General features: G+C 43.7%; 1 protein-coding gene across 1 annotated transcript; it reads left to right on the top strand.

Annotated features, from left to right (window-relative positions):
• The first annotated feature begins 1,687 nt into the window (after positions 1-1,687).
• Positions 1,688-4,791, top strand: LOC130467404 (uncharacterized). Its single transcript, XM_056835907.1, has 3 exons — positions 1,688-1,981; positions 3,014-3,316; positions 4,711-4,791. The coding sequence occupies exons 1-3, from the start codon at positions 1,688-1,690 to the stop codon at positions 4,789-4,791; spliced, it is 678 nt and encodes a 225-aa protein (XP_056691885.1).
• The last annotated feature ends 19,440 nt before the right edge of the window (positions 4,792-24,231 follow it).

Below are 24,231 nucleotides of genomic sequence, written 5' to 3'. Positions count from 1 at the left end.
GAGGTACAGTGTCATGGCTGAACTTCAAACTGACTGCGGAAAAACCAAGGGTAAATCAGAACTCCCAGCCAGAAAAGGGGTGTTTAAGGATGGGTCCAACACTCATTGTGACGCGGCAGCTAGCCAGCCTGCTGCCGTCATTTCTATTCGACCTTTGTTGGATGGTCCTCACGAAGTCAATCTTAAGCACGATAATGGTAGGATGGTAGAGTTTCTGTCAGAAGATCCTGACTCACCTATGAAGAGACGCACCCTGGAGGAAGCGAGTCGACATGTCAAGGAGGTTCGTCCAGGAAGAAGGACGAGACGAATTTTACAGAAGAAAAATGAGGACCGTTACTCTCTAGAGGCTCCTAGAAGACAGCATGAGAGCGTCACCCGAAGGAAGAATGGCTGTGGCTCCAAAGGAAAAAGGGGGCGAAGGAGGTCGTCCTCTAGAGGTCCCTTTAGGTTCAACACGGCTCTTGACGAGATCCTCCTTGCTGAAGGACCGAGTCTGGGAATAGAACCGTCCCCCCGACGATTGTCCACCTCCTGCCCACAAGTACCTTTCTGTGCTTTCCACAACGACGAAGGGCATGACACCCAAAGTTGTCGGATGTTGAGGAAGATATTAACTGATCGCGTGGCTGAAGGACACCTTCACCAGTACGTCCATCTAGAGGACGCACATAAAGAAGTGAGCACCACCTCTAAGTATTCAAACGAAAGAGTTATGGTAATATCAGGAGGAATAGCTGCAGGAGAACCATGTAAGGAGGGACGGCAAAAAGGTCCACCTCATCTTCGCCCAGCACAGAAGAACCTACCCTTTGTAGAAATTTCCGAAGACGACTACAGAAGGGCGGCCGCGCCATATGATGATGACCCTCTGGTTATAGAGGTTAAGGTGGCTAATCTTAAGGTAAAGAGAGTACTGGTGGATACGGGAAGCTCGTCCGACATAACCAGTCTGCAATGCCTGCGGAAATTAAGGCACAATCCAGAAGACATAGAAAAAGTTTACGGGCCCTTGGTAGGATTCGGAGGGAGCATCGTTCGTCCAATTGGCTCCATTTTGCTTCCGGCTTCTGTTGGAACTCCCCCAGTAATCAAAGAAGTTGTCATCAGGTTTATAATAGTGGAAAACCTCACCACATTCAACATCATACTTGGCCGTCCAACACTCAACGACCTAAAAGCCGTGATCGTCCCTCATTTGCTGTTGGTAAAATTTGTTAGAAGCAACGGACGCGTTGGATCTCTCTATGGAAATCAACGGTTGGCCAGGGATTGTTACTTATCGACATTGGAGCCAACGGCCTGGGGAGCTTCTCCGAAGGGAAAGGAGCAAGCTAAACCTCCGGCAAGCCGCCGTAAAACCCGAGAAATACCGACAGAGCACAATGCAGAAAGATGACCTGAGCCAGTGGGAGCACTCTATGATATAATTCTGGACTTAGCGGACCCGTCTCGAACAGTCCCCATTGGGGTCCACCCTGACGACCCCATGTCAGCAGCATTAGTGCAACTACTCCAAGAATACAAGGAGATATTTGCCTTCACGGTAGAGGAGATGCCCGGTATAGACCCGGCGGTGGCCGTGCATAAGTTGAATGTGGACAGCGCTGTGAAGCCAGTACGACAAAAGAAGAGGAATCATGGAGAAGCAAGAAATTTGGCCGCCACTGCCGAGGTTAAGAAACTAATGGATGCAGGCTTCATACGCCCGTGCCAGTACCCAGACTGGGTAGCTAACGTAGTCCTGGTACCCAAGCCCAATGGGACGTGGAGAATGTGTGTTGATTACACCGATCTCAATAAAGCTTGCCCTAAAGACAGCTTCCCACTGCCAAAGATAGACCGACTCGTCGACTCAACCGCCGGACATGCCATGATGAGCTTCATGGACGCCTACTCCGGATTTCACCAGATTCCATTATGGCCCGAAGATCAGGAGAAGACGTCTTTCGTCACGGAACAAGGATTGTACTGCTACAAAGTAATGCCGTTCGGTTTAAAAAATGCCCCCGCTACCTTTCAACAGTTGGTAAACACAGTTTTCGTAAAGCAGCTGGGGAGGAATATAGAAGCCTATATTGACGACATGATTGTAAAAAGCAAGCAGAAGATGGATCACCTCGACGATTTGAGAGAAACCTTTGAAACCCTCAGGACATACCAGATGAGACTCAATCCCAAGAAGTGCATATTTGGGGTATCTTCTGGCAAGTTCCTTGGCTTCTTGATTGACGAAAGGGGCATTGAAGCAAATCCGGACAAAGTGCAAGCAGTCATTAATATGACATCGCCAAGGACGGTCAAAGACGTGCAACGCCTCACTGGGTGTCTTGCCGCCTTGGGACGATTCTGATCTAGAGCTGGAGACAAGTGTCACTACTTTTTCAGTACCATCAAAAAGGGCACCCAGTTTGAGTGGACGTCGCAAGCTGAGGCTTCCTTCCTTCGCCTAAAAGAACATCTGCATACTTTGTCACGACTGGTCAGCCCTCTCTTAGGGGAAGTTTTGTATATGTACCTTGCCATCTCAGAATACGCACTAAGCGCCGTCTTGCTTACAGAGAGGGATGGAACGCAACTACCTGTCTACTTTGTCAGCCACATGCTGCAGAATGCTGAACTCAAATATCCAACAGTCGAAAAGTTTGGCTTTTCTCTGTTCTTGGCTAGTAAGAAGCTTCGTCCATATTTCCTGGCTCATCGATTGGTAGTGTACACGGATCAACCGCTTAAGCGGCCTTTCACCAACCTTGAAGCGTCCGGAAGAATGCTCAACTGGGCAATTGAGCTTAACGCGTTTGATATCTCGTATGAACCAAGGAAGGCAATAAAGGGACAGGAATTTGCTGACTTCATCGCGGAACTGACCAAACCACCCTATTTGAAGAATGAGAAAACCCAGTGGATAGTACATGTGGACGGCTCTGCCACTCAGAACGGGTCAGGAGCCGGCATTATCTGTGAATCACCAGAAGGAGATATCTATGAATATGCAATGCGGTTTAACTTTCAGGCGTCAAACAACGAGGCTGAATACGAAGCCCTGATATGTGGAATTCAGATGAGCAGAGCCGCAGGGGCAACAGACGTCCTGGTTTTGTCTGACTCGCAGTTAATCGTCAGTCAGGTCAAAGGAGAGTATGAGGCCAAGCATGAGGCCATGATAAGATATTTGGAAAAAGTCCGCCAAGAAGCTCAACAGCTGTCTAACTTTGAAGTAAAACACATACCCCGGTCTGAAAATAACAAGGCAGACGCTTTATCTAAACTGGCAAGCTCAGCATCCTGCGACACGCCACGTCATGTATTCTGGGAGGTAAAACAGTCCAAAAGCATTGACGCCTCGAGAACAGACATCTTGGACCGAACAGCCACCTGGATGGATGATATTGTCAACTTCAAAATGAATGGAGTACTCCCTGATGACCCCAAGCAGGCAGAAAGATTACAAAAGAAATGCACCTGGTTTGAGATATGGAATGGAACACTATACAAAAAAGCCTTCTCACGACCTCTTCTCCGCTGCGTAACCCCCGAGAAGGGGCAAGAGGTACTGGAAGATCTTCATCAGGGTTTATGCAGCTCTCACATAGGAGGGAGGGCCCTGGCCGAAAAAACTTTAAGAACCGGATACTATTGGCCCACTCTCAAAGAAGAAGCCCTCAATATGGTCAAGCGTTGTGATAAATGCCAACGATTTGCTCACCTAATCCGACGACCAGCACAGAAACTGACGCCAATCACCAGCCCTATACCTTTTGCCAAATGGGGGATGGACTTATTAGGCCCCTATACGACGGCACCAGGAGGACTGCGTTACGTAATAGTAGCCGTCGACTACTTCACTAAATGGGTAGAAGCTGAAGCTTTAAAGAACACTAAAGCGCAGGATGTGAGAGCATTCATCTGGAAAAACATAATCACAAGATTTGGCGTGCCTCAGTCTATCGTCTTCGACAATGGGCCACAATTCAAGACGCCCAAATTAGAAGATTGGTTGGCCGACCATGGTATCACATCATGTTTTGCATCAGTAGGACGCCCCCAAGCTAACGGACAAGTAGAAGCATTCAACAAGATCATCTCTGAAGGGATGAAGAAGAAGCTTGATGAGGCAAAGGGTTTATGGGCCGACGAGTTACCCAATGTTTTATGGTCTATACGGACCACGGTAAAAAATTCCACAGGAGAAACACCATTCTTGTTAGCTTATGGGGCTGAAGCCGTCCTACCCATTGAAATGTGCGAACCCACCCTGCGCGTCATGTTGTTTAATGAAGATGCCAATTGGGAAATGATGAAGGCGGCCTTGGATTTCTTACCAGAAACCAGAGGGAATGCGGCTCTACGACAGCAGCTGTACAAACTCCGAATGACGAGGGAGTACAACAAAAGGGTTTCTAGAAGAATACTTAAAGTTGGAGATTTTGTACTTAGGAAAATGGAAGTCGTCGGACGCGCCAATGAACAAGGGAAACTCACCCCTACTTGGGAAGGTCCGTATGAGATTTACGAGGAGGTTCGAGACGGAACATACCGGATCCAAGACATGCAGGGACGTCCGATTTTGCGTACATGGAATGCGGATAACCTCAAGAAGTACTTTTTCTAGATTGACACTTATCTAGATTATATGCGTTGTAAAGACGTCTAGAGCCTAGACGCACCATGTAGCATGTTTTGAACATTAAATGAAAAATTCACTGCAAGCCGGTCTTGCTGGGAAATCCTTATGAAAAGAATATCAAATCTCTCGGAGAAATGCAAACTAATGCTCTCCCAAAAGACTAGTCGTTTAAAGGCCTAAGAAATGGCCCAGATTAGCACCCTCACTAGGCTGATCACCTAGAACACAGGGGTTACACATTCCTAACACATCTATATAAAGTAGCAAAAGACCTTGGCAAAAAGACCAGGGCAGACATCTGACGTCTCAAGTTGGGGGCGTCGGACGTAATCATAAAAAAATGAATGATGGTGACAAAAGCTAAAAAGCAATATGACGTTCAAAAGGCACCATGTAATTCCCAAAAAGTTAGTCATAATTACAAAAATTATGCACAAAGCCACCAAGCATGGTGTCAAAAGAACATTTGCAAAAAAAAAAAAAACATTAATAAATACAAAGACGCGTAGGAACTCATTCCTCATCCTCGCTAGGCACGAACTCAGGAGGAGTGCGTCCTTCCTTTTGAGCCTTCTCCACCTCAATCTGATAGGTGAGAAACTTCTCAAACCAACTGAAGGGACGTTCACTTGCAAATTCAGCATTCCATGCAAGCTCCATACCCCTTCGGATTGATTTCTCACCTAGCATGGCCGACTGGTCGAGAACGCTCTATGACGAAGCGACTTCCTTGCTAGCCGCCTCCAGCTGGACCTCCAACTCCTTAAACTGAGTCTCAAGACGAGAAAACTCAGCCTCTTTCTCCTTGATCTTCTTGGAAAGATCCTCCATTTCAGAAAAGTTCCGATCAATATGTAGGAGACGAGCTGTGTTCTCAGCATTTTGGGAGGCCAGGGCGGTAGTTACAGCGTCAATCTGCTCCCGCCTGTCGAAGCGAAGCTTCTCCAGCGCAGCAAAATGCTGGTCACCAAACTGACTGGCCAGAAGACGGTGACGAGCTTCTTCGTGCACCAAAGCAGTGCGCCACTTTTTCAGTGAGTCCAGCATAATGAACATCTGCACAAAAATAGTAATTCAAACAAAAAGAAACGAGTATGTAAAAATACCGAACGAAACTTACGTCCAGCGCTGAGGACTGCATGGCGGCAAGCACATTCTCGGCCGCCTCAGGAAGAGTTTCAGCATATTGGGGAGGAATGGCATTGTGCATCAACGTCATTATCTTCCTACGGTCATGAGAATTGAACCCGCCTGAAGAAGGGATCTGATCCAATTCAGCATCTATGTCTTTCTGAGGATCGGGAATTTCTATGGGAAAAACAACGGCCTTAGAATCCCTGGGGGAAACTAGAGAACTGCTAGACGAGGAACGGCAGGTGGTTACGATGTTGGAGTAAAACTTACCCCCAGAATTCCTAGCTCTCTCCGCCGTCTTCAGAGGAATGTTGCGGCGGACGACTTCAGGAATCCCCACAAGAGGATCAGCGGTCCCTCCAGTTTTCTCCAAGCTAGGAGAAGCGGATGCAGCCTTGGGGACGGCAAACCCCTTAGAAGCCTTCAACGTCACTGACTTGAAGACGGGTTTTCCTGTGCCGCCAGCCCTGCGTTTAGAAGTAGGAGTCGCGTCCGTGGCCGCCTTCCTCGTCTTCTGAAGAAATGAAAACATAAGTTGTAAACAACAAAGGGAATCACATAGGAAGATTTGATCAATACCTTCTCTTCAGCAGGAGGGGGAGCTATTTGCTCAGAAATGGCTTGCTCGGCTGCCTGCTGACGCTTCCAAGATTTGTAGGTGCTGGCGTCGAGTACCTTCGCCAACCAAGACGACATATCCACTTGGCCTTTGGAGGCATCGTCCAACTTACCCATGGCCTCTTCTGAAAAAACAAATAAAGACATTAGTGCGGTTTTGATTAAACAGTGAAGAGTTGGAAGTATAGATACATTACCTCTCGGTATATACGGACACAAGCCTACAGCCGAGAGGAAAACGAGATTGCTCAGTTGATCTAGATGAGGCAACCACCCCTCGGGTATGTAGGCCATCTTGTCCTTGATGACGAGCGGCTTGACCTTGAACAGCGACGAGATTCGTTCCCAGAGCTCGGCGGAGACTGGAGGTAAAGAAGCACCTTTTCCAACCAAGTTGGGCTTGACGTTCCAGCGTCTCATCCTCTCGCACGTCTCCAGATTGGTGGTCTTGATGACCACCCACTTCTTCCTCCAGTGATGCCACTTAGACGCCTTCCCCATCACCGTCCGGTAGGCCCCCTTGTATGTAAGAATCAGCCAGCCCGCGGCGGCTCTCGAAACTTGGGACATGGAGGCGATTCTTAGGAACGCCGGAAGAGAAGGGGTGATGCCTGCAAGCTCGCAGCGAGCAATATAGCCAAACACACCCGCCCAGGAGTTCGGGGACATTTGGCTCAGGCCAATATTAAAGTCGTCCAGCAACTCCACCACAAAGGGGTGAGGGGGGAATCTCATACCCAGCTTCAGAAATGAGCCGTAAACGGCGAACTCTCCTTCCACCAGTCCAAAGCCGGTGCAGTCCATGCCAGCCGGCATACGAAACTTGTTCTCCGAACCTAGATTCAGAGACCTCCCATAGGCCTTCCCCTCGAGGGTGAGAAAGTTCAGCCACGTCTGAAGTGGGAAGATGGCGCTGGGATGAAGGTGACCTTCCTCCCCATCTGACGTACTAGCCGGCGCGGCATCGGTGCTTTCAGGGACGTCCTCTATAGGAGAAGAGAATTCTCCTTTGAACTGCTCCTCGTCTTCTATCCGCGCCATTAAATCCTGCAACAAGCTGAGACTTGTCTCAAAACAGGGGCAAACTTGAAAAAAGAAGACGTCAAAGGGACAAGATGACGCCCTCAGTTTGACGAGACCCATGCATGACTAAGAAGAGAATTCGGAAGAATCAAAATCAACAAACACATTTTTCCAAAGAAAGCATTTACCTGATAAATCAAAGAGAGTTTGTGAAAGAACTTGGATGAAGAACTGCAAGAACACGACTTTGAAGATCGTGGCGGTGCTACGGTGGATTTCGGTGGGTGTAAGACGCCGGAAATCGCCTTCTCCTATTGCTCTCAAATGATCACTGGAAATGAGGGGGAAAACCACTCAAATTGGCCACTTATTTATAGAGGGGTAAGAAATGATTACCCCTGCCACGCGTCATCACCTCGTTGGACACTCCAAGAGCAGTGAAAACTAACGTCTGTTTTCACTCCTCATGAGGGGCAAATGATGTGGGCTTGAATACATCTCCCACAAAGCCCAAAGAGGCAGCCTACGACTCATACTGGTCAGAAGGGCTCAGACCTAGAAAGAAGGCCCAAAATCTTGGTACTCCACCAGAATAAAGACAGAGCCCCATTTGGCAAAGCCCATTCTCTCTGAAGGCCGGTCCAAATAGAGAAGGTCCATCATTGCAGGCCGAAGGCCACGTGTCCTAAATCCCCAAGGGGCACGCATCCCACAGCTAGGGTTGAGGGTGCAGTCCCCAAGAAACCCTAGCACTATAAATAGCTCAGATCCCAAGGTAAAAGGGCATTCAATTCTTGCCCACCAACAAAAAAAACCTATCTTTGCTCTGCCTTCTCTCTACAAATTACTTATCTCTCTAGCTTATACTTAAGCATCGGAGGGAATATTCCTACGGGAATATTCTTGTTTTGCAGGTTGCCAGAAGTTCGTGCCAGGTCATACTTGATACCTCCGAGGAACGCGTGCCACGTCAGCACCGTAAAAGATCCCACAACACCTTTCTTTCAAAATTCCAAATTTCAATCCTATTTGTATTCGTTGCAGCAGTAATGTGGAAAATAATTTGCATCTTTTTAGGGATTGCCATAGTACCTCTATGTTCTGGTCCATGATATTCCAACACCATTCTTCAGTTTTTAACCTTACTTTTGAAAATTTTTATGCTTTAAACTGGTATGAATGGGTTACTTACAACCTAAAAGGTTCTATTTCTTGGCAAATTATCTTCTCCTTAGCCATTTGGCATATTTGGTCTTACAGTAATAATGTTGTTTTTAATTTTAAAATGACAAGCTGCTCCAGTTTCTATAACAAATTCTGGGCGGATTATACTTTTACTAACAACATGTTACAGATTAGTGAAACTGAGCCCAGTGCTGAACCCATTCCTGCAAGAGTTTGGGCACCCCCACAAACTACCTACTACAAGCTTAACACTGATGCTTCCTGGATTGATATGAATACTGCTGGGGGTGGTGGTGTGCTAAGGTGTGATAAGGGGCTTTGGCATATTGGGTTCTCAACTCGCTTCAACACAATTGGACCTGCTTCTGCTGAACTCACTGCAATTAAAGAAGGCCTGCTCATTGCTTGGGAAAGAAAAATCACTCACCTGGAATTAGAGTTTGATGCTGCTGCTGCAAAGTACATGCTAGAAAATCCGAAGGGTTACCAGGATCATCAGTTAGCTCCTCTTATCACTGACATTGTCTCATTGCTGAAGAGAAACTGGTGTGTAACCATTTTTCACATCAAACGAGATGCTAACAAGGTAGCGCATGGATTGGCTGACATTGGTAGAAGGATGTTTAGCTCTAAGATGTATCACTTTCAGCCACCTCCAAATGTCAGAGAAGACTATGAGAAGGAAATGGTGCCTCAAGAAGCTGCTTAAGTTCTTTGCTTCTGCTTTTGACCAGGATGAAGTACATTGTCTATTATGTTTAACCACTCTAACTTCACCGCTTTTGGGTTTGTATTATATGTAACTATTAGGCTAATGATGCTCAGGCATAGCTTTGTTTACAAGTTTTTGGGTGCTGGCTATGGGCTGCTTTTGATGTTTGTTGAAACTCTTATGTTTGGTTGCAGAGGTGTTTAATCCCTCTTAATATATTTCCTATTTCTGCGTAAAAAAAAAAGAGAAAAAAATGGAATTGCAAATACTAAATTAATACTCTGCTGGAATTGTAAACAATTGAAAAATAAACAAGGGAGTACAATTCAGTTGCTTGAGTGCAAATAATTAAACAAATTGGAAAATACCAAATCATACACCTTGAGGTTTGTTTGAGTACAATACACCAATAATATGCACCATTTTTTATTTTGTTTTACTCCATCTTTGCAGCTTGAAATAGATAATCATTACCACTATTTCTTAATTGTAAATAATTGCTTTGGTTTGATGAACTGGAAGATTCAATTGGTTGGAAGCAATCTGGAGTCACTTCTCTTTCAAGAAACTAAGAATTCCCATTATTTATCAATGTTGTTTTCGTCTCTCTCTAATAATAACTATTGGGTGAGATAAAGAAGTTAAGAGAGAAAAGAGATGAAAGCCATGAGTGTGTGACGGAGAGAAGTTGAAATTCTAACACTTATAACGCTTCATACTTTGATTACTATTCACCCAATAGTGCATTTACGTGTATGCCTCTGTAGACACCTACTTTTGTCCCCATTCCCGAAAGGGAAAGGTTCGATGATGAAAGCATAAATCTCCACTTGACAACGCATCTCCTATAAAATAAACGAATCTCAATTCCCCTTTTCATTTCACCCGAAACCTGCTATTTATGGAAACCTGCTAAAAATAGTAACTTCCGTAAAAGGTAGCTTCTAAAAGTGGCAAATCATAAAGGATAGAAACCTGTCAGAATTAGGTGTTGCATTCCAACATAAATCCTAAATGAGATAGAAAACTGCGAGAATCCTATTCCTAATATGATTCGGAAATAAGAGTTACGTATTAATTAAAATCCTAACGAGCCTAGAGTTCGTAACGGGCCCAGACGCATTCCGTCATAAAATTGATACGCGCTAAAAGACTCGATTAAGTCTCAAACTCTACGGATTTTAGGAATCCGAATCTGACTAAAGAAAACAGCCCATACCCTATTTTCAACGCCTGGCTCTGGGCGCTGAAAATACCCGGGTACGTGTTTTTTCCTAATTCTTTGTGGATTAGAACTCTGCAATTCTATCTTTCCACGAACTCTTCCCTATAAATAGACCCCTAAATTCGACGTGAAAGGGACACAACAACACACAATTATATTCTGAGTATTGACTCCAACCCTTAGCCTAAGCCTTACGCTGCGAAATTGTTCACGCGTTCTGTCGCAATCGATCCATAAATCGAACAGAACGTATCCTGTCCCATAATTGAGATTCGTTAAATAAAAAGGAGAAATAGCAAAGTCAAAGTGGTTAGTTTTCTGAGAACCGTGACGCACCTCTCAAGGGTGCGTCGTAATGTGCCCCTTTTCGATGATTTAACTGCTTTCCTCGCCCTTTTTATGAACTGTTAAACTAACTAAATCTGATTGTTCTATCACGCCTAACAAATATAATATTTTTGGGAAATCGGATTATCATGCTAGGTCCCTTAATGCTATTTAAATCAGATAATCACGATCGAATTAGTATTATATGTTGCATATTGCTAAAATCAACTCAGATTAGTTTAATAGTTAACGCATGTCCCTTCAATTATTTATGCTGAGCTAGTAAGGATATCCTGCCTCTGGAGTTATCGACGAGCGAAGTACTCCTCTCGGTAGTTACAGTCCCCCGAACCCTCAATCTCTACCTTGAAGGTGTATATTGAGAGATCCCCACACCAGGGATCACAAGGGAACCTACGGCCGTCGTGGTCAAACATAATTGCACTCCCTTTATGTCACGATAACCGGGTTTTGTCAGTTTTTCTTATTGTCGTTAAAAACTGAATGGCGACTCCTATATTACTAGTCAATTGGGTGTAAACTCACAGGAAATCCAATTACACTTGATTGAATAAAAAGAATCGTCACACCCACGAGGGACGAGGTCACGCATTAGCCTCGTGCTTTTTCGACCCCCTCACAGTGGCGACTCCACTGGGGATAGTGAAGGAAATACTCGTGCTTGTAGGTAATCAAAATAGCCGAAGGGTGAAATGATCCTACCCCGCGTTTATTTCCCCATCAAGTTGGGACGACCTGGAAATCAGCATATTCATGTGAACGGGCAGAACCGCATAACGAATCTCGGCTCCCTCGGGAGTTGGGACTAAGGATACCTTTTCCCGCCAATAGGGGGGTGCATACGCCGCGCATGTTTCCCACTCGGTACTTGTGCAGGTAGTACACCTATCCCGAACCCAATCGCTCGCTCATTAGGTCCCTCTCGCCTGCATGCCCCCTTGGCTTGCACTTGCGGGTTGGCCTCTTGGGCGAAATTCGTCTGTTGAAGACACTACCTCGACTAGGGCATGTGTTGGATCTACGATAGAAGCGGTACCAAGCCATGCGCAAATAAACTACCCATAGAAGCCTATCATAAACTATGTGACATGTTTAAACTTTCAAATCCATGTTTGTAATGTAGTTATGTGTAGCGAAATATGTGATTGTGTGTGACAAACTATCCCGGAAAACCAACGACCTTAAAAATTGCCCAAATGTTCATAGCCTAATTTGCCAAAGAGTTATACCAAAACACGTGTTCCGCAAACCCGAATGATCGCCACAAAAATAAGCGACGCTCGGGATGGCCTGTAACGAATCCCACAAACGCTGTTACGCGTAAAGGACGTTATTAAGCAAGCACGCAAATCGAAGTCGCATAAACAGAAGACAGAAAACGAGAACCAGCCAGGGACGCATTTTCAACGCCCCTGGTTGGGCGCCAGAATTTCTCACGCCCCTCGCTGGGCGCTGAAGTTGTTGCTTGGCCTTCTGGTCAAAGCGCAGCAGCCTCGGTACCCGCGCGAAAGGAAAATACGTAGCACAAAAAATATTCGTAAAAAGAATTGCTACGAGGGCGTAAGAAAAGCACTCGATTTCAAAAGCGACTCGTAAAAAAATTAATAACTCTTTGTGTCGTTGTTAGGCCTCCTACGACGACAATACTCGGCACCAAAACCGAATGTGCTAATAACTATGAATATCACACGGGCAAGTGTTTCGAAAATCCAAAGAATGACCAAAAAAAAAAAAAAAAAAAAAAAACCAAAAAGTGTACCGACAAAAGAAAGAGTGAAAAACCAATTTAGAGAGTCAAAGTCTAGACTAAGTAATGCTTGAAACTTTGGGAACCTAAACTTTAGCTTATCTTATGCCTAGGACTGGTCCTGCCACTTGGTGCCGATCAGGGAATCAACGGTTAGTGCGTCTCGAAGATACATCGCCAACACCAGGTTTAGTGACTCCAAGCTCCGTCCGTCATCCCTCATTTCAAGGATCTCCGCTTCCCCAACCTCGATTCGCACCTTCAAACATGTCCATCGAAGATTTGCAAGAGCAGATGGCTCAAATGACCCGACTCATGGGCCAACTAAAAATGGAAAATGAAGCTTTAGCGGCTGCGCAAGCCAAAAATGACCTCGATAACGAGAAGAGGATTGAAAAAATGGTCCTGCAGCAAACCATGGGGAGCAAATACTTCTCCCTCCATCCTGAACCTTTTCTTGGCAAACTACCAGAAAAGTTCAGTTCATCTGACTTACCAAAGTTCAAGGCCACGGACAACCCCCGTGATCATCTACTGAGCTTTGTGAATGCCATGAACTTGAAAGGCGTGGACAAGTCCATGTACTTACCTGCCTTTCCTTTGTCCTTGGAACCTGTGCCGCTCAAATGGTACTATCACCAGGACCCTAAGCTCTTCCCCACTTGGGAAGACTTTGTCAATGTCTTCATCAAGCAATACTCGTCGAACATGGATTTCCAAGTCACCATGCGCGAGCTGGAAGTTCTCTTCCAAAAGAAAAACGAGGGTTTCACGACCTACTTTGCTAGATGGAGGGACCAGGCGGCCCAGCTAATCAATAGGCCTCCCGAAACAGAATTGGTCCAAAAATTCATTGACAACCTGGACCCGGCTTACAGACAACACCTTAGGTACCTGGGACTTGACCCTTTCAAAAGAGTTTATGATGTGGGAATAAAGATCGAGGACGACCTCGCCAAAACCATACAAAGCAAACCCACATATAAGACCAACACCTATAATCGGGGTAACACATCCCAAGCCCAAGAAGTCCATGCTGTAGAAGAGACTCCCGCCCGAAGAAGCCCTGCAAGATGGGTCCGAGACCGAAAGTAAAAAAGTTCATGTGCGGTGTGTGGAATGATGATGCTGAAGATATTTACCTATCTCAAGTGTCGGGCCAGGACCTCTTCACTGAAACTTGGCCCGGGTATGCTCTCATTGACACCACCCCTCAAGAGCCCGAGGTCGACAACCTCACCCGATCCGAAAGAATATACCAACCGGATATTCACCCACCTCCTATGGACGACATCCCGGTTAGGCAAACTCCTGAGAATGGACGGCACGCCACCGTTGCGGAAGTCATTGAAAATCCTCTCCTGAAACAACTAAAAAGAACCAAGGTCGAGATTACCATCTGGGATCTTATGTGTACTTCAAAGGAACATCGCGAAAAGCTTATTCGCTCACTTGACCTCATCTCAGTACCTACAGACATCACACCTGACTCATTGGTTAGCCATGTCACGAGAGATGCCGGAGAACAGGCCATAGTTTTCACTGATAAAGACTTACCCAAAGAGGGGGTTGCTCACAATAAAGCCCTTTACCTAGTGGTTGGATGCAAAGGAAAAAACATCCCCCTAGCGCTCGTAGATAATGGTTCGGCGGTTAATGTCTGCCCATTGCGAACCGCCCATTGCTTGGGGCTAGGAAACGATGACTTCCAAACCTCCACGCAAGGGGTACGAGCTTATGATAACTCCCGAAGGCCTGTATTGGGAAAAATCAACCTTACCATACAAACCGGGCCTGTGGCACGCACCACGGAGTTTCAAATAATCGACATCAAGCCCACTTTCAACCTCCTCTTGGGGCGACCTTGGCTCCATGACTTAGGAGGTGTGGCTTCTACCTTGCACCAAATGGTTAAACTTAACCATAACGGGGTAATACTAGAAATCCGCGCCCCTCCTCTCGACGTCAGTTGCACTATGGTTGGAACGGCCGAAACTGTAGACGACCTTTACGGGTTTCAAATGGAAGAAACAATCCAGTTCATCGAAGATTATGACCCAGCATTCCTAGACCCGCATGCATCCCGAGTCATCCCTAGAATGCTGTTAGCTCAAGGTTATTTCCCAGGAACCCCATTGGGTATAAGGAAGAAGGAATACACATTCCATCCTTTTCCCGACAAATCTACTCCCTTTGGCTTAGGTTATGAACCAACGGAGGAAGATATTGCTGACCGCCTGTCTAGGCTACGCCTTAACAAAGCCAAACAAACCACACTCCTTCCCCCATATCAAAGGACCCTTAACGGGATGTTCGTTCGGGAAGGAGAAGAACACCCATGCTGTGATTTCCCTGAACCCTTCGTTCAGGATGGCTTGCTAAAACCCGGATTTGAAATTTTCCATGACTGCCACACCTTGGATGAGGCACCCCACCTCACCAAGACTAAAACAGCTGAAATATTGGACAACCAGGCTCTATGGACATTGTTTAACGAATCGAGGCCTATGGAGAACGAGAATGTGATGACTACCCTAGCTTTACAAGATGAAGGTTTCGATCCAACCCGGTTAATCTCTCCTGCATCAACACTAGAAGAGGTCGAGAACGGATGGGTGAAGACATATCAGTGGGTCAATGCAAAAGGAATGGAATTCAAGATGAGTACCGGTGAAGGACCGAAGTTTTATGAGACTAAACCCCAGGCTTGAGCCACATAGAGCACCATTAGTAAAAAGCGCCTAGTAGTTCTTTAGATTGATAGAAAAAAAATAATAGAGACTTTAGATGGTCCTAAGGCCCCTTAGAATACGGGTCAGTTTTATTTCAGTGTGTTTTCCTTACTTTCCGAATCAATAAAGGCGTAATATTTCTCCTAAAATTTTATTTTAACACTAAATAAACACCAAATGTACTTGTAAAATACAAAAATAAAGAGGCGGCCCACTCCAGGCCCAACAAACAAAGCCCACTCGGTTTTGAAATAGTGCCATGGGAACCAATTCCCGAAACCCACAAAATAAACCACACTATCCCATTCATATCCCCAAAACCTAAAAAGCCAAACCAGTGTCATCATAAGAGTCAATCCATGCAACCCAGAATCAAAAGAAATCAAAATCCAAAACAATGCAAATGTTACAAAAAAAAAAAAAAACAGATTCATAAAACATAGATTCCATCATACCCTTCACTAACGACACCTCAAAAACCTACACAAGGATCTTCATAACTTCCGCACCCTAACCCCATTTTCAAAACTGTTTCGAGTCACGAATAGAAAAATTGATTCGGACAAAAACGCATTTCACGCTAACAGTCAAAAAGCCTCCAAAGTAGCCTCAAAATTGGCCTTTAAATACGAGCAAAATATCAAGGCACAAAAAAAAAAAAAAAAAAAAAGAAATGCAAGAACATGTGAAGCAAAGCGTCAAAAATTGACCGCCCAAGTCATTTTCAGCGCCCAGGGCTGGGCGCCGAAATTTCTAACTCCCCAGCCTGGGCGTTGAAACTCTTTGTCTGACAAATTTTTTTTTCCAGAAGTGCTCGTCATTTTATCCGCACACAACGGAAAAATAACGAACACTTGGGGGGTACAGTACGTATCCAAATAGGCTTACCAACCAAGAATATAGCCATACAAATTAGTCGAATTTCGAATTTCATATTTTACACGACTTATGGCAAAAAATGGCAGATGAAAATGATGATAATACTTCACTCATTTGACCGACTAAGTAATATGTTTCCACCTCAGGGCATATCTACCGAAATCCGGCATACTAGAACTTATTCAAAAGCTAGAACTACACGCGACCTGATTCTGACAAGATACGTAGGCAATCCTTACCAAGGATTCGGTCCAAATATAAAAAAATATCATGAATTTGTGCAAAAAGTGTTAGACATATAAAATACATAAAAAAGAGGAGAAACAAAAATAAATGAAAATGAATTATAAAAATACGCCTTTATTGAGAAATAATAAGAAGGAAAACAAAGTGTTAGGAATAAAAACAAACACAACTGAAATAAATAGAGGGCACCCACACCCTAGCAAGAACTACATTACTCTAGTTCTTCTGGATCATCAAATAAAGTCTTGTAGAGGGCAATATTCGCAGGATCCACCCCCACAGTCTTCTGCGCTGCCCCAATGTCAATCTCCATAAGAACCGGCTCCTGGACACTAACTTCCAAAGATGCCAAGCCTTCAGAGACATTCTCAGTTATAGCCCGCTCAGCCTCGAGGGCACAGGCAATGGTGGGAGAAGGATTATTATCATCAACTAGACTAGCCACTGTTTCTACAAGCGGCTGAGCCTTCCTAACCCATACATTGTTCCGGCGATGATCTCCGCGAGAGCTTGCATTTCTTTTAACAACAGCAGGCCCCTTCATGTTAGGCATCTTTTTAGGCCTGAAACTGGAACGGGGAGGAACTTCCTTTCGCTTTTGATCAGGACGAGCTTTCACAGTCTTAATACTATAGGTACGAGGTTTGGCAGAATCAGGACCTTCATACTTAACACGAATACGAGGTATCAAAAGCTCAGCCGGCTCCCCATTACGAGCCTCGGTCCTCACATCTTTGTCATCGGAGCTCATCCACAACTTGTAGTTTTCATAAAGACCCACAAAGCCATTTGTAGCTACGGTCCAACGCGGGAGACCATCATAATACTTAGCCCACGCTAAGACCCGTGTTTGTGAAAAGGCCGCTACCTTAGGTGGTACCGTATCAGAAAAGGGGATAGTCTGCCTTAAACCATATTGACGCATGACTCGGTAAGGGAAAATATAAATGGGACGAGATAGCCCCAACAAAGAAACATAAACCGATACATCAGAACCCCCTGTCATAGTAGTCAAACCCCACCATGGTACCACCCACTTAATAGAACAAATGCCATAAGTAAAAAAGGAGGTCCATTCGGCCTTGTCCTGGCCTTGGTGCAAGTATTTTCGGTTACCCAAGGCTATAGGGCGATAATATTTAGGATCGGCAGGAGCTTCCAAAAGTCTAAGCCGTTCCGCGAGCCAAATCTGCAAAAACAGGTACGATCGAATCAAAAGAATGAAAAAAATGGTCCCTGGGGCGCAGTTTCAACGCCCAGGACCAGGCGCCGAAAACTCCAGCGCCCAGCCCTGGGCGCTGAAACTCAGCCCCAGGCAAAAAAATATATGCAAAAGGGACGTATACGTGCGCAAGGGAAAATCGATCACCTGCAGTAATAGGGGGCTTCCCTTAAAATGTTCGGATTTGGCATCCTTCTTCAACTCATCCGCACTCAGCAAAGTCTCGGCAACAACCAACGGCATGATAGAATAGCAACTTTCCATCTGGCTAATCAAGGGGATCAACCTTATATCACCGAACTCACCATTGTTATTCGATAGCAAATAATGATTCAACAAGCAAAATACAAGGGCTCGAATATTCAATTTCTGTTCGGTCATATTCTTACTAGGCCTAAAGTGATGTTTTACAAGTTTTGCCAAGTTAACCTTATCATCTACAACAATTTCAGCAAACATGTTATCATCTAGTCCTAGGAAAGCCCTTATGGTTGTTTTACCCTCTTCAATAGTGCCAGGGGTAACAGGAGTAGCATTAGTAGGATAACCAAGGATCGCATCAAATTCATCGGGCAAAGGACATATTTCGTTGCCCCGAAAGGCAAAAACATGATGATCGGAGTCCCAAAAGCTTAGGGCAGCATGCAGAAAGTTATAATCAATATTAATTTGTTGTAAGCCTAAAAGTGCCTCTAAGTGGTATTCTTTTGACAAAGCTTTTTCTGTGGGAGTAAGGGCCCGTAGCCAACGCCTAACAGTCCGTTGGAGTGAGAAAGTAGGGATCGACATGGCAAAAGCAATGAATAATTAAAGCACAACAAAAAGAAAAGAAAGAATTTGAGAGTAGTAGAAAATAGGGACGTATCTAGCCCCTATATATAGCTGAACGCACCCAATGACATCCTGATCCCATTCGGAAACGTGTTAGGAAATCCGAAAGTCAAATATTACCAGGAAAAGACTTTCAGCGCCCACGGCTGGGCGCCGAAATGTTTAACGCCTGGCCTTGGGCGCTGAAAATGCAGCCCAAGGCCCAGATTTCACAAAACACAGAACAGGAAAGGACTAAAGACCGTGTTGCTAAACACGAGGCCCTATTGCAAGTAGGAACAAGCCCAAAGCACCTTTAGCTCCCAAATAAGCAAGAAAAAATATAACATTAAAGCTTGGTCGAAACTTAGACTCGTCTCAGAAAATGCTTATGTACACTTTTCAAAAAAAAAAACAAGTTAAATATCATGGTCATTCTTCGAAACACCAAAAATACGTGTCGTCAAGTCATTGGTTTTCCAAATAAAAAAATGTTTGTCTGTCAAAGGATTAATCCGGGCCAAGCTAAAACCGGATGTCGCCTGAAAACTAAAGTCGCACTCCACGGCTTCGCTAAAGTAGCACACTACTATAAAAGGTCGCTCGCACATACGAGCATGACCCCAAACATGATTACAAGATGCGAAAAACAACCGACGAGCCCTAGTACTTGGGGGCTCGCGAAAAAAATAGACTCCAACAAGGAGCGCGCGATCAAAATCACATTCCCGGACTGCGCCATACACCATATCATGTTTGGGTATCTCAAAAAAGAACAACAACAGGTTCGACCTCATCGAAAGGACGTCACTGACACTTGTACACGGTCCTCTGATCAAAGACCAAGTCGAGCCGTAAAGACTAGCTCAAAATCACGAAAGCGGACGGTCGCAAGACAAAGATCCGTCTGAACACGTTGTCAGCCCACGTTCAGGTTACAACTAAATTCGAGCATCCCTCGAAAGAATTCGCTCTTGCAAGAATGAATAAAAAGAAATTCTCAAAAGAAATCACAAAGAACCAAAGAAATAGGAACTTGCCCATCTTCAGTCGGCAAGATCGCGTCACAAACCGCGCGAGTTCCCAAATCGAAAAAAACGAATTCAGGGACGTCCACCCTCAGCGGACAGGGCTCGCCCTGTTAGGTTATGATACATATGACAATTCATAAATCATGCGGAAAAACCATAAACCCAGGAAAACATATTATTTACACATAATCATTTAGCATAGATTAGATGCATACTCTTTGTTGCGTGCCTTCCCTAGCTGCGCCCGAACCGAACAAGAACAAGTCTTTAGGACTCCAAGTGTCGTCCCTCCGTAGATAGTCCACAGCACGTCCGGATCCGCCTTAAGATTGACCAACTAGAATCGCCCTTAAGGTACTATTATTTTCGGCACTTTATAGGCAAATGTGTGACTGAATTTTTCTCTCAAAAACTCACTTTGAATACTTTGAAACTTGTGTTATAAATTGTGAGCCCTAGCCTCATATTTATAGCGGTATGGAAAGGGAATCGAAATCCTATTCAGATACAAATTAATTAAACCTAGAATCCTATAAGAACTCTAATTTAATTAATTTATCAAATAGAATTAGGAATTTAATCATTAACCGAACTCTGCATGTTTTAGGAAACGTGCACGAACACAAACACTTGCACACACACGCACGGCAGCCACGATGGGCCCCATGCGTGCGCGCGAGCAGCAGCCCACTCAGCGCCCGCGCGCGCTGCGCGTGCTGTGCGCGCTGTGCGCTGCGCGTGCTGTGCGCGCTGTGCGCAGCCTGCTGGGCCTGGCCTTGCGCTGGGCCTGGCGTGGCTGTTTGTGCGGCGCGCTTGGCTTGCTGGGCGATGGCCTGGCTTCGTGCTGGGCCTCGTCCGGCAGGCCTCGTCCGATGCTTATTCGTACGATGCGCTTCCGATTAAATTTTCCGATTCCGGAATTCATTTCCGATACGAACAATATTTAATATTTCCGATTCCGGAATTAATTTCCGTTTCGAACAAATATTTAATATTTCCGTTTCCGGAATTATTTTCCGATTCCGGTAATATTTCCGATTCTGACAATATTTCCGTTTCCGGCAATATTTCCGATTCTGGCAATATTTCCATTTCCGATAATATTTTCCGACACGTACCATGTTTCCGTTTCCGGCAACATCTACGACTTGGATAATATTTATATTTCCGATACGATCCATATTTCCGTTTCCGGCAATATCATCGTTTCCGGAGTATTCATTCCTTGCCTGTGACGATCTTAGCTCCCACTGAAACCAAGATCCGTCGGTTCCGAATATTCATAGATGGAGTATTTAATGCCATTAAATACTTGATCCGTTTACGTACTATTTGTGTGACCCTACGGGTTCAGTCAAGAGTAAGCTGTGGATTAATATCATTAATTCCACTTGAACTGAAGCGGCCTCTAGCTAGGCATTCAGCTCACTTGATCTCACTGAATTATTAACTTGTTAATTAATACTGAACCGCATTTATTAGACTTAACATAGAATGCATACTTGGACCAAGGGCATTATTTCCTTCAGTCTCCCACTTGTCCTTAGGGACAAGTGTGCATTTCCTAATTCCTTTGTCGCTCGATGCTTGCTCTTGAACATAAGGTAAGAGTTGTCATCCTTATTACGTCCAGAGGTGTTCCTCGGTTTCAGAGTTCAACTGATCAAATAAACAGATAATCATAGCCTATGATTCATCCGAGCACGGTCATGCATTTCACAGTTTCTAGCTCTCCGAGTGGCCTTGTACAACTTTTAAGCATCTCATCCCGATTTATGGGAGGACAATCCCAATCTTGCGATCTTGAGATTAGACTTCGTTTGATAGGTGATTACCTGAGCGTTGCCTTTATAGCCTCCTTTTACGGTGCGACGGTTGGTCAACGTCAAAGCAACCAGTTCTCAAACAAGTAATCTCAAATCACTCAGGTATTGAGGATTTAGTGTCTAATAATTTAATGAAATTTACTTATGACAGACTTTCATCTCTTACAGTAAAGTTTCATAGGTCTTGTCCGATACTAGTCTTCCCAAAGTAAGTATCTATGCAAATGATTATGACATTGCCATGTCCACATAGTTCAAGAAACAGAACTACTAGTCATCTTGCATTCTAATCGTCTAACGTTTTCTATGCGTCCAATTTTACAGAAAACTCCGATTAGGGACCATTTTCAACCTTTGACATTCAAGTTCACTTGATAGACATTTCTTAGTCACAGGACTGGTCCTGACAGTCTATCTTGAATATATTGTCAAATTGAAGGGACTCATCATTTAATACTAAACCAAGATTAAATGGAATATGAAAACACATTTCATATATGATAAATGTTCAACCCCAATGTTTTATAACCATGGGCCTCAAACCCATCTTTAAAACAGTTCATGGATTTCAAAGCTATGCTTGATTTCCAGTGCTACAATGTGAGTGTTGTTTCTCACTTGTTGCATAGGTTTAGTTATCATGCTTTGCCAATCTTAACATCCTTTTCATCAAATGTTCTTCGAGATATGATGATAAGATCTTTTCGAGTTTGTTTATTATGTGATCTAGTCTTTCTTACTTCGATGGTGGTTTTACTCATTTTGCAATGAAGGACCATCAAGTTAGCAGACGTTTTTCTTGCTTCAAGAGTGGTTCTACGCATTTTTCAATGAAGAACCATCAAGCCAGCAGATAGGTGATCTACCCAAGTTCAGTGAAGAACTTTAAACAACCCTGTTTTATTGCTTCTTAGGCAATAATCACTTTTACTTCAACTGTATAGGTTGCTAGTGATGCTTTGTTTGGAATTACTTATCCAAGCAGTTCACAGATATGTGGAATACTCTCAACTATATCTTAGAACATAGAAATCATTATTTTAATTTCCCACGCAACAACTCATGGTCTCCAACCCATGTTGCCATTTCAAAACACGATGCTCTATAGCTCGTCCTTATCAATGATTAACTCCAAAGGGGTCTTGCTTGATCCTTTGCCAGTGTTTCTGCGTGTAGCATCAATATTTAGCATATCTTTATTTCCTTGAATCAAGAACTATTCCTATGTACCTTTTCAAGTACCATAAGTATTCTTGATCTCAATCTAGTTGATCTTCACTTAGATCAATAGAGATTGGTATATGTTCGTCATGGCTAAAGTCATACGATACGTTTTTGGCGATCCTCATATTATATCATACATGATAAATTCTTTTGCAGAATAATTCCCAATTGAATTCTATTCATGTAACTTTAGCTTATTCAATTTCAGCAGATACTGAATCCAGCTAAATTCTTTGACATATAATATAGGTTAAGAATCTCATTTAGACTCTTTGATGTTTAACTTAGTAAATGCTTATACATAGTTCAAACATCCTTTACTTAGATTTATTCACATGGGTCGAATATCTCCAATGGAGACTTTCGTGTTTGATTTAGTAAATGCCATTACTTAATCCAAAACAATATCATAAGATTTTTGTAAATAGATCTTAATACCCAGTATGTACTAAGTTTCGCCATGGTCCATCATTGATGAATTATTTCAAATCTAAGTCATTAGCATTTGAATGTTATTTCACAATAGAGAGATATGTGTGTAATACACATAGGACCAATTAAGTTTTAAGTACTCCCACTAAACTTCTTATATATCTATAAGAATCATGTACATTTTATGAAACTAAAATACTTATTAGCTTCACTAAAATACATTTCTAATTCCCAATTGCTTGCTTAAATCTGTACTTAGATTTCATAAGCTAGCTTTCTTTTTCAAGCATTTATTTGGATCCACAAATCCTATGACATACCATGTACATAGTTTATTCCAACATTTTATTGAGGAATTGTTTTGTCATCCAATTGCTATATGTACCGATATGCAATCATTGCTTGAATTATAGACTTGAGCATTACGATTATGCATGAGGTTTCAACACAATCCATGCCATGAATTTGCTTGTAACCTTTTAGCAACTAATCTAGCTTTGTGCGTGAACATAATTCCATGTTTGATGGTTTTTATCCTTAAAACAAACTTGCAACCAATAGGTGTGAAACTATTCTTGCAAATCAAGAAAATTTCAATTTTTGTCATCAAAACATTGAGTATGTTTTATGGCCTTTAACCAATTAAACATATAGTCTATATATGGCCTCTAACCATTTTAGGGAATCTGGGTTTCGTCATAGCTTTCTTACAAGTCACAAACTCATTAATCTACATGATAATAGTTTGACTGTAAGTTGTAGGTTTCTTCACTATCTAATAGAAGAATTGCATAGTTTCAGTGAGTTGAACTCTATGCCTACTTGGGTATAGAACATCAAACAATAGAATATCAATAGTCACTTGAAAGTCCTTTGAATATTCTGTTCTCCTTGAAGCACTTGTAAAGTCTTCTAAGAGATGTTTATTCTTTAAAGCCACTTGTAAAGTCCTTACAGAATAAGTTCGGATTTTCTGAAGCACTTCGAAAAGCCTCCGGAATGTCCGTTTATGTTTGTTGTTCGCCTCGAAGATTTTCGAGGTCTATTTTCTCCCACTTGTCATTTTGGAAACGAATCTCCAAAAGGACATTATTTCGAGCAAACAAACATTATGTTCTCAAAAATTCGTGGTAGAAACAATACCCTTGTGTCTCATTTGAATAAATCACAATGAAACATATATCTAGACTTGGGCCTTAGTTTGTTGAAT

The sequence above is a fragment of the Spinacia oleracea genome, chromosome 2 (genome assembly GCF_020520425.1).
Source record: "Spinacia oleracea cultivar Varoflay chromosome 2, BTI_SOV_V1, whole genome shotgun sequence".
Lineage (NCBI taxonomy): Eukaryota > Viridiplantae > Streptophyta > Magnoliopsida > Caryophyllales > Amaranthaceae > Spinacia > Spinacia oleracea.
This window is presented reverse-complemented; position numbering and strand designations above follow the sequence as displayed.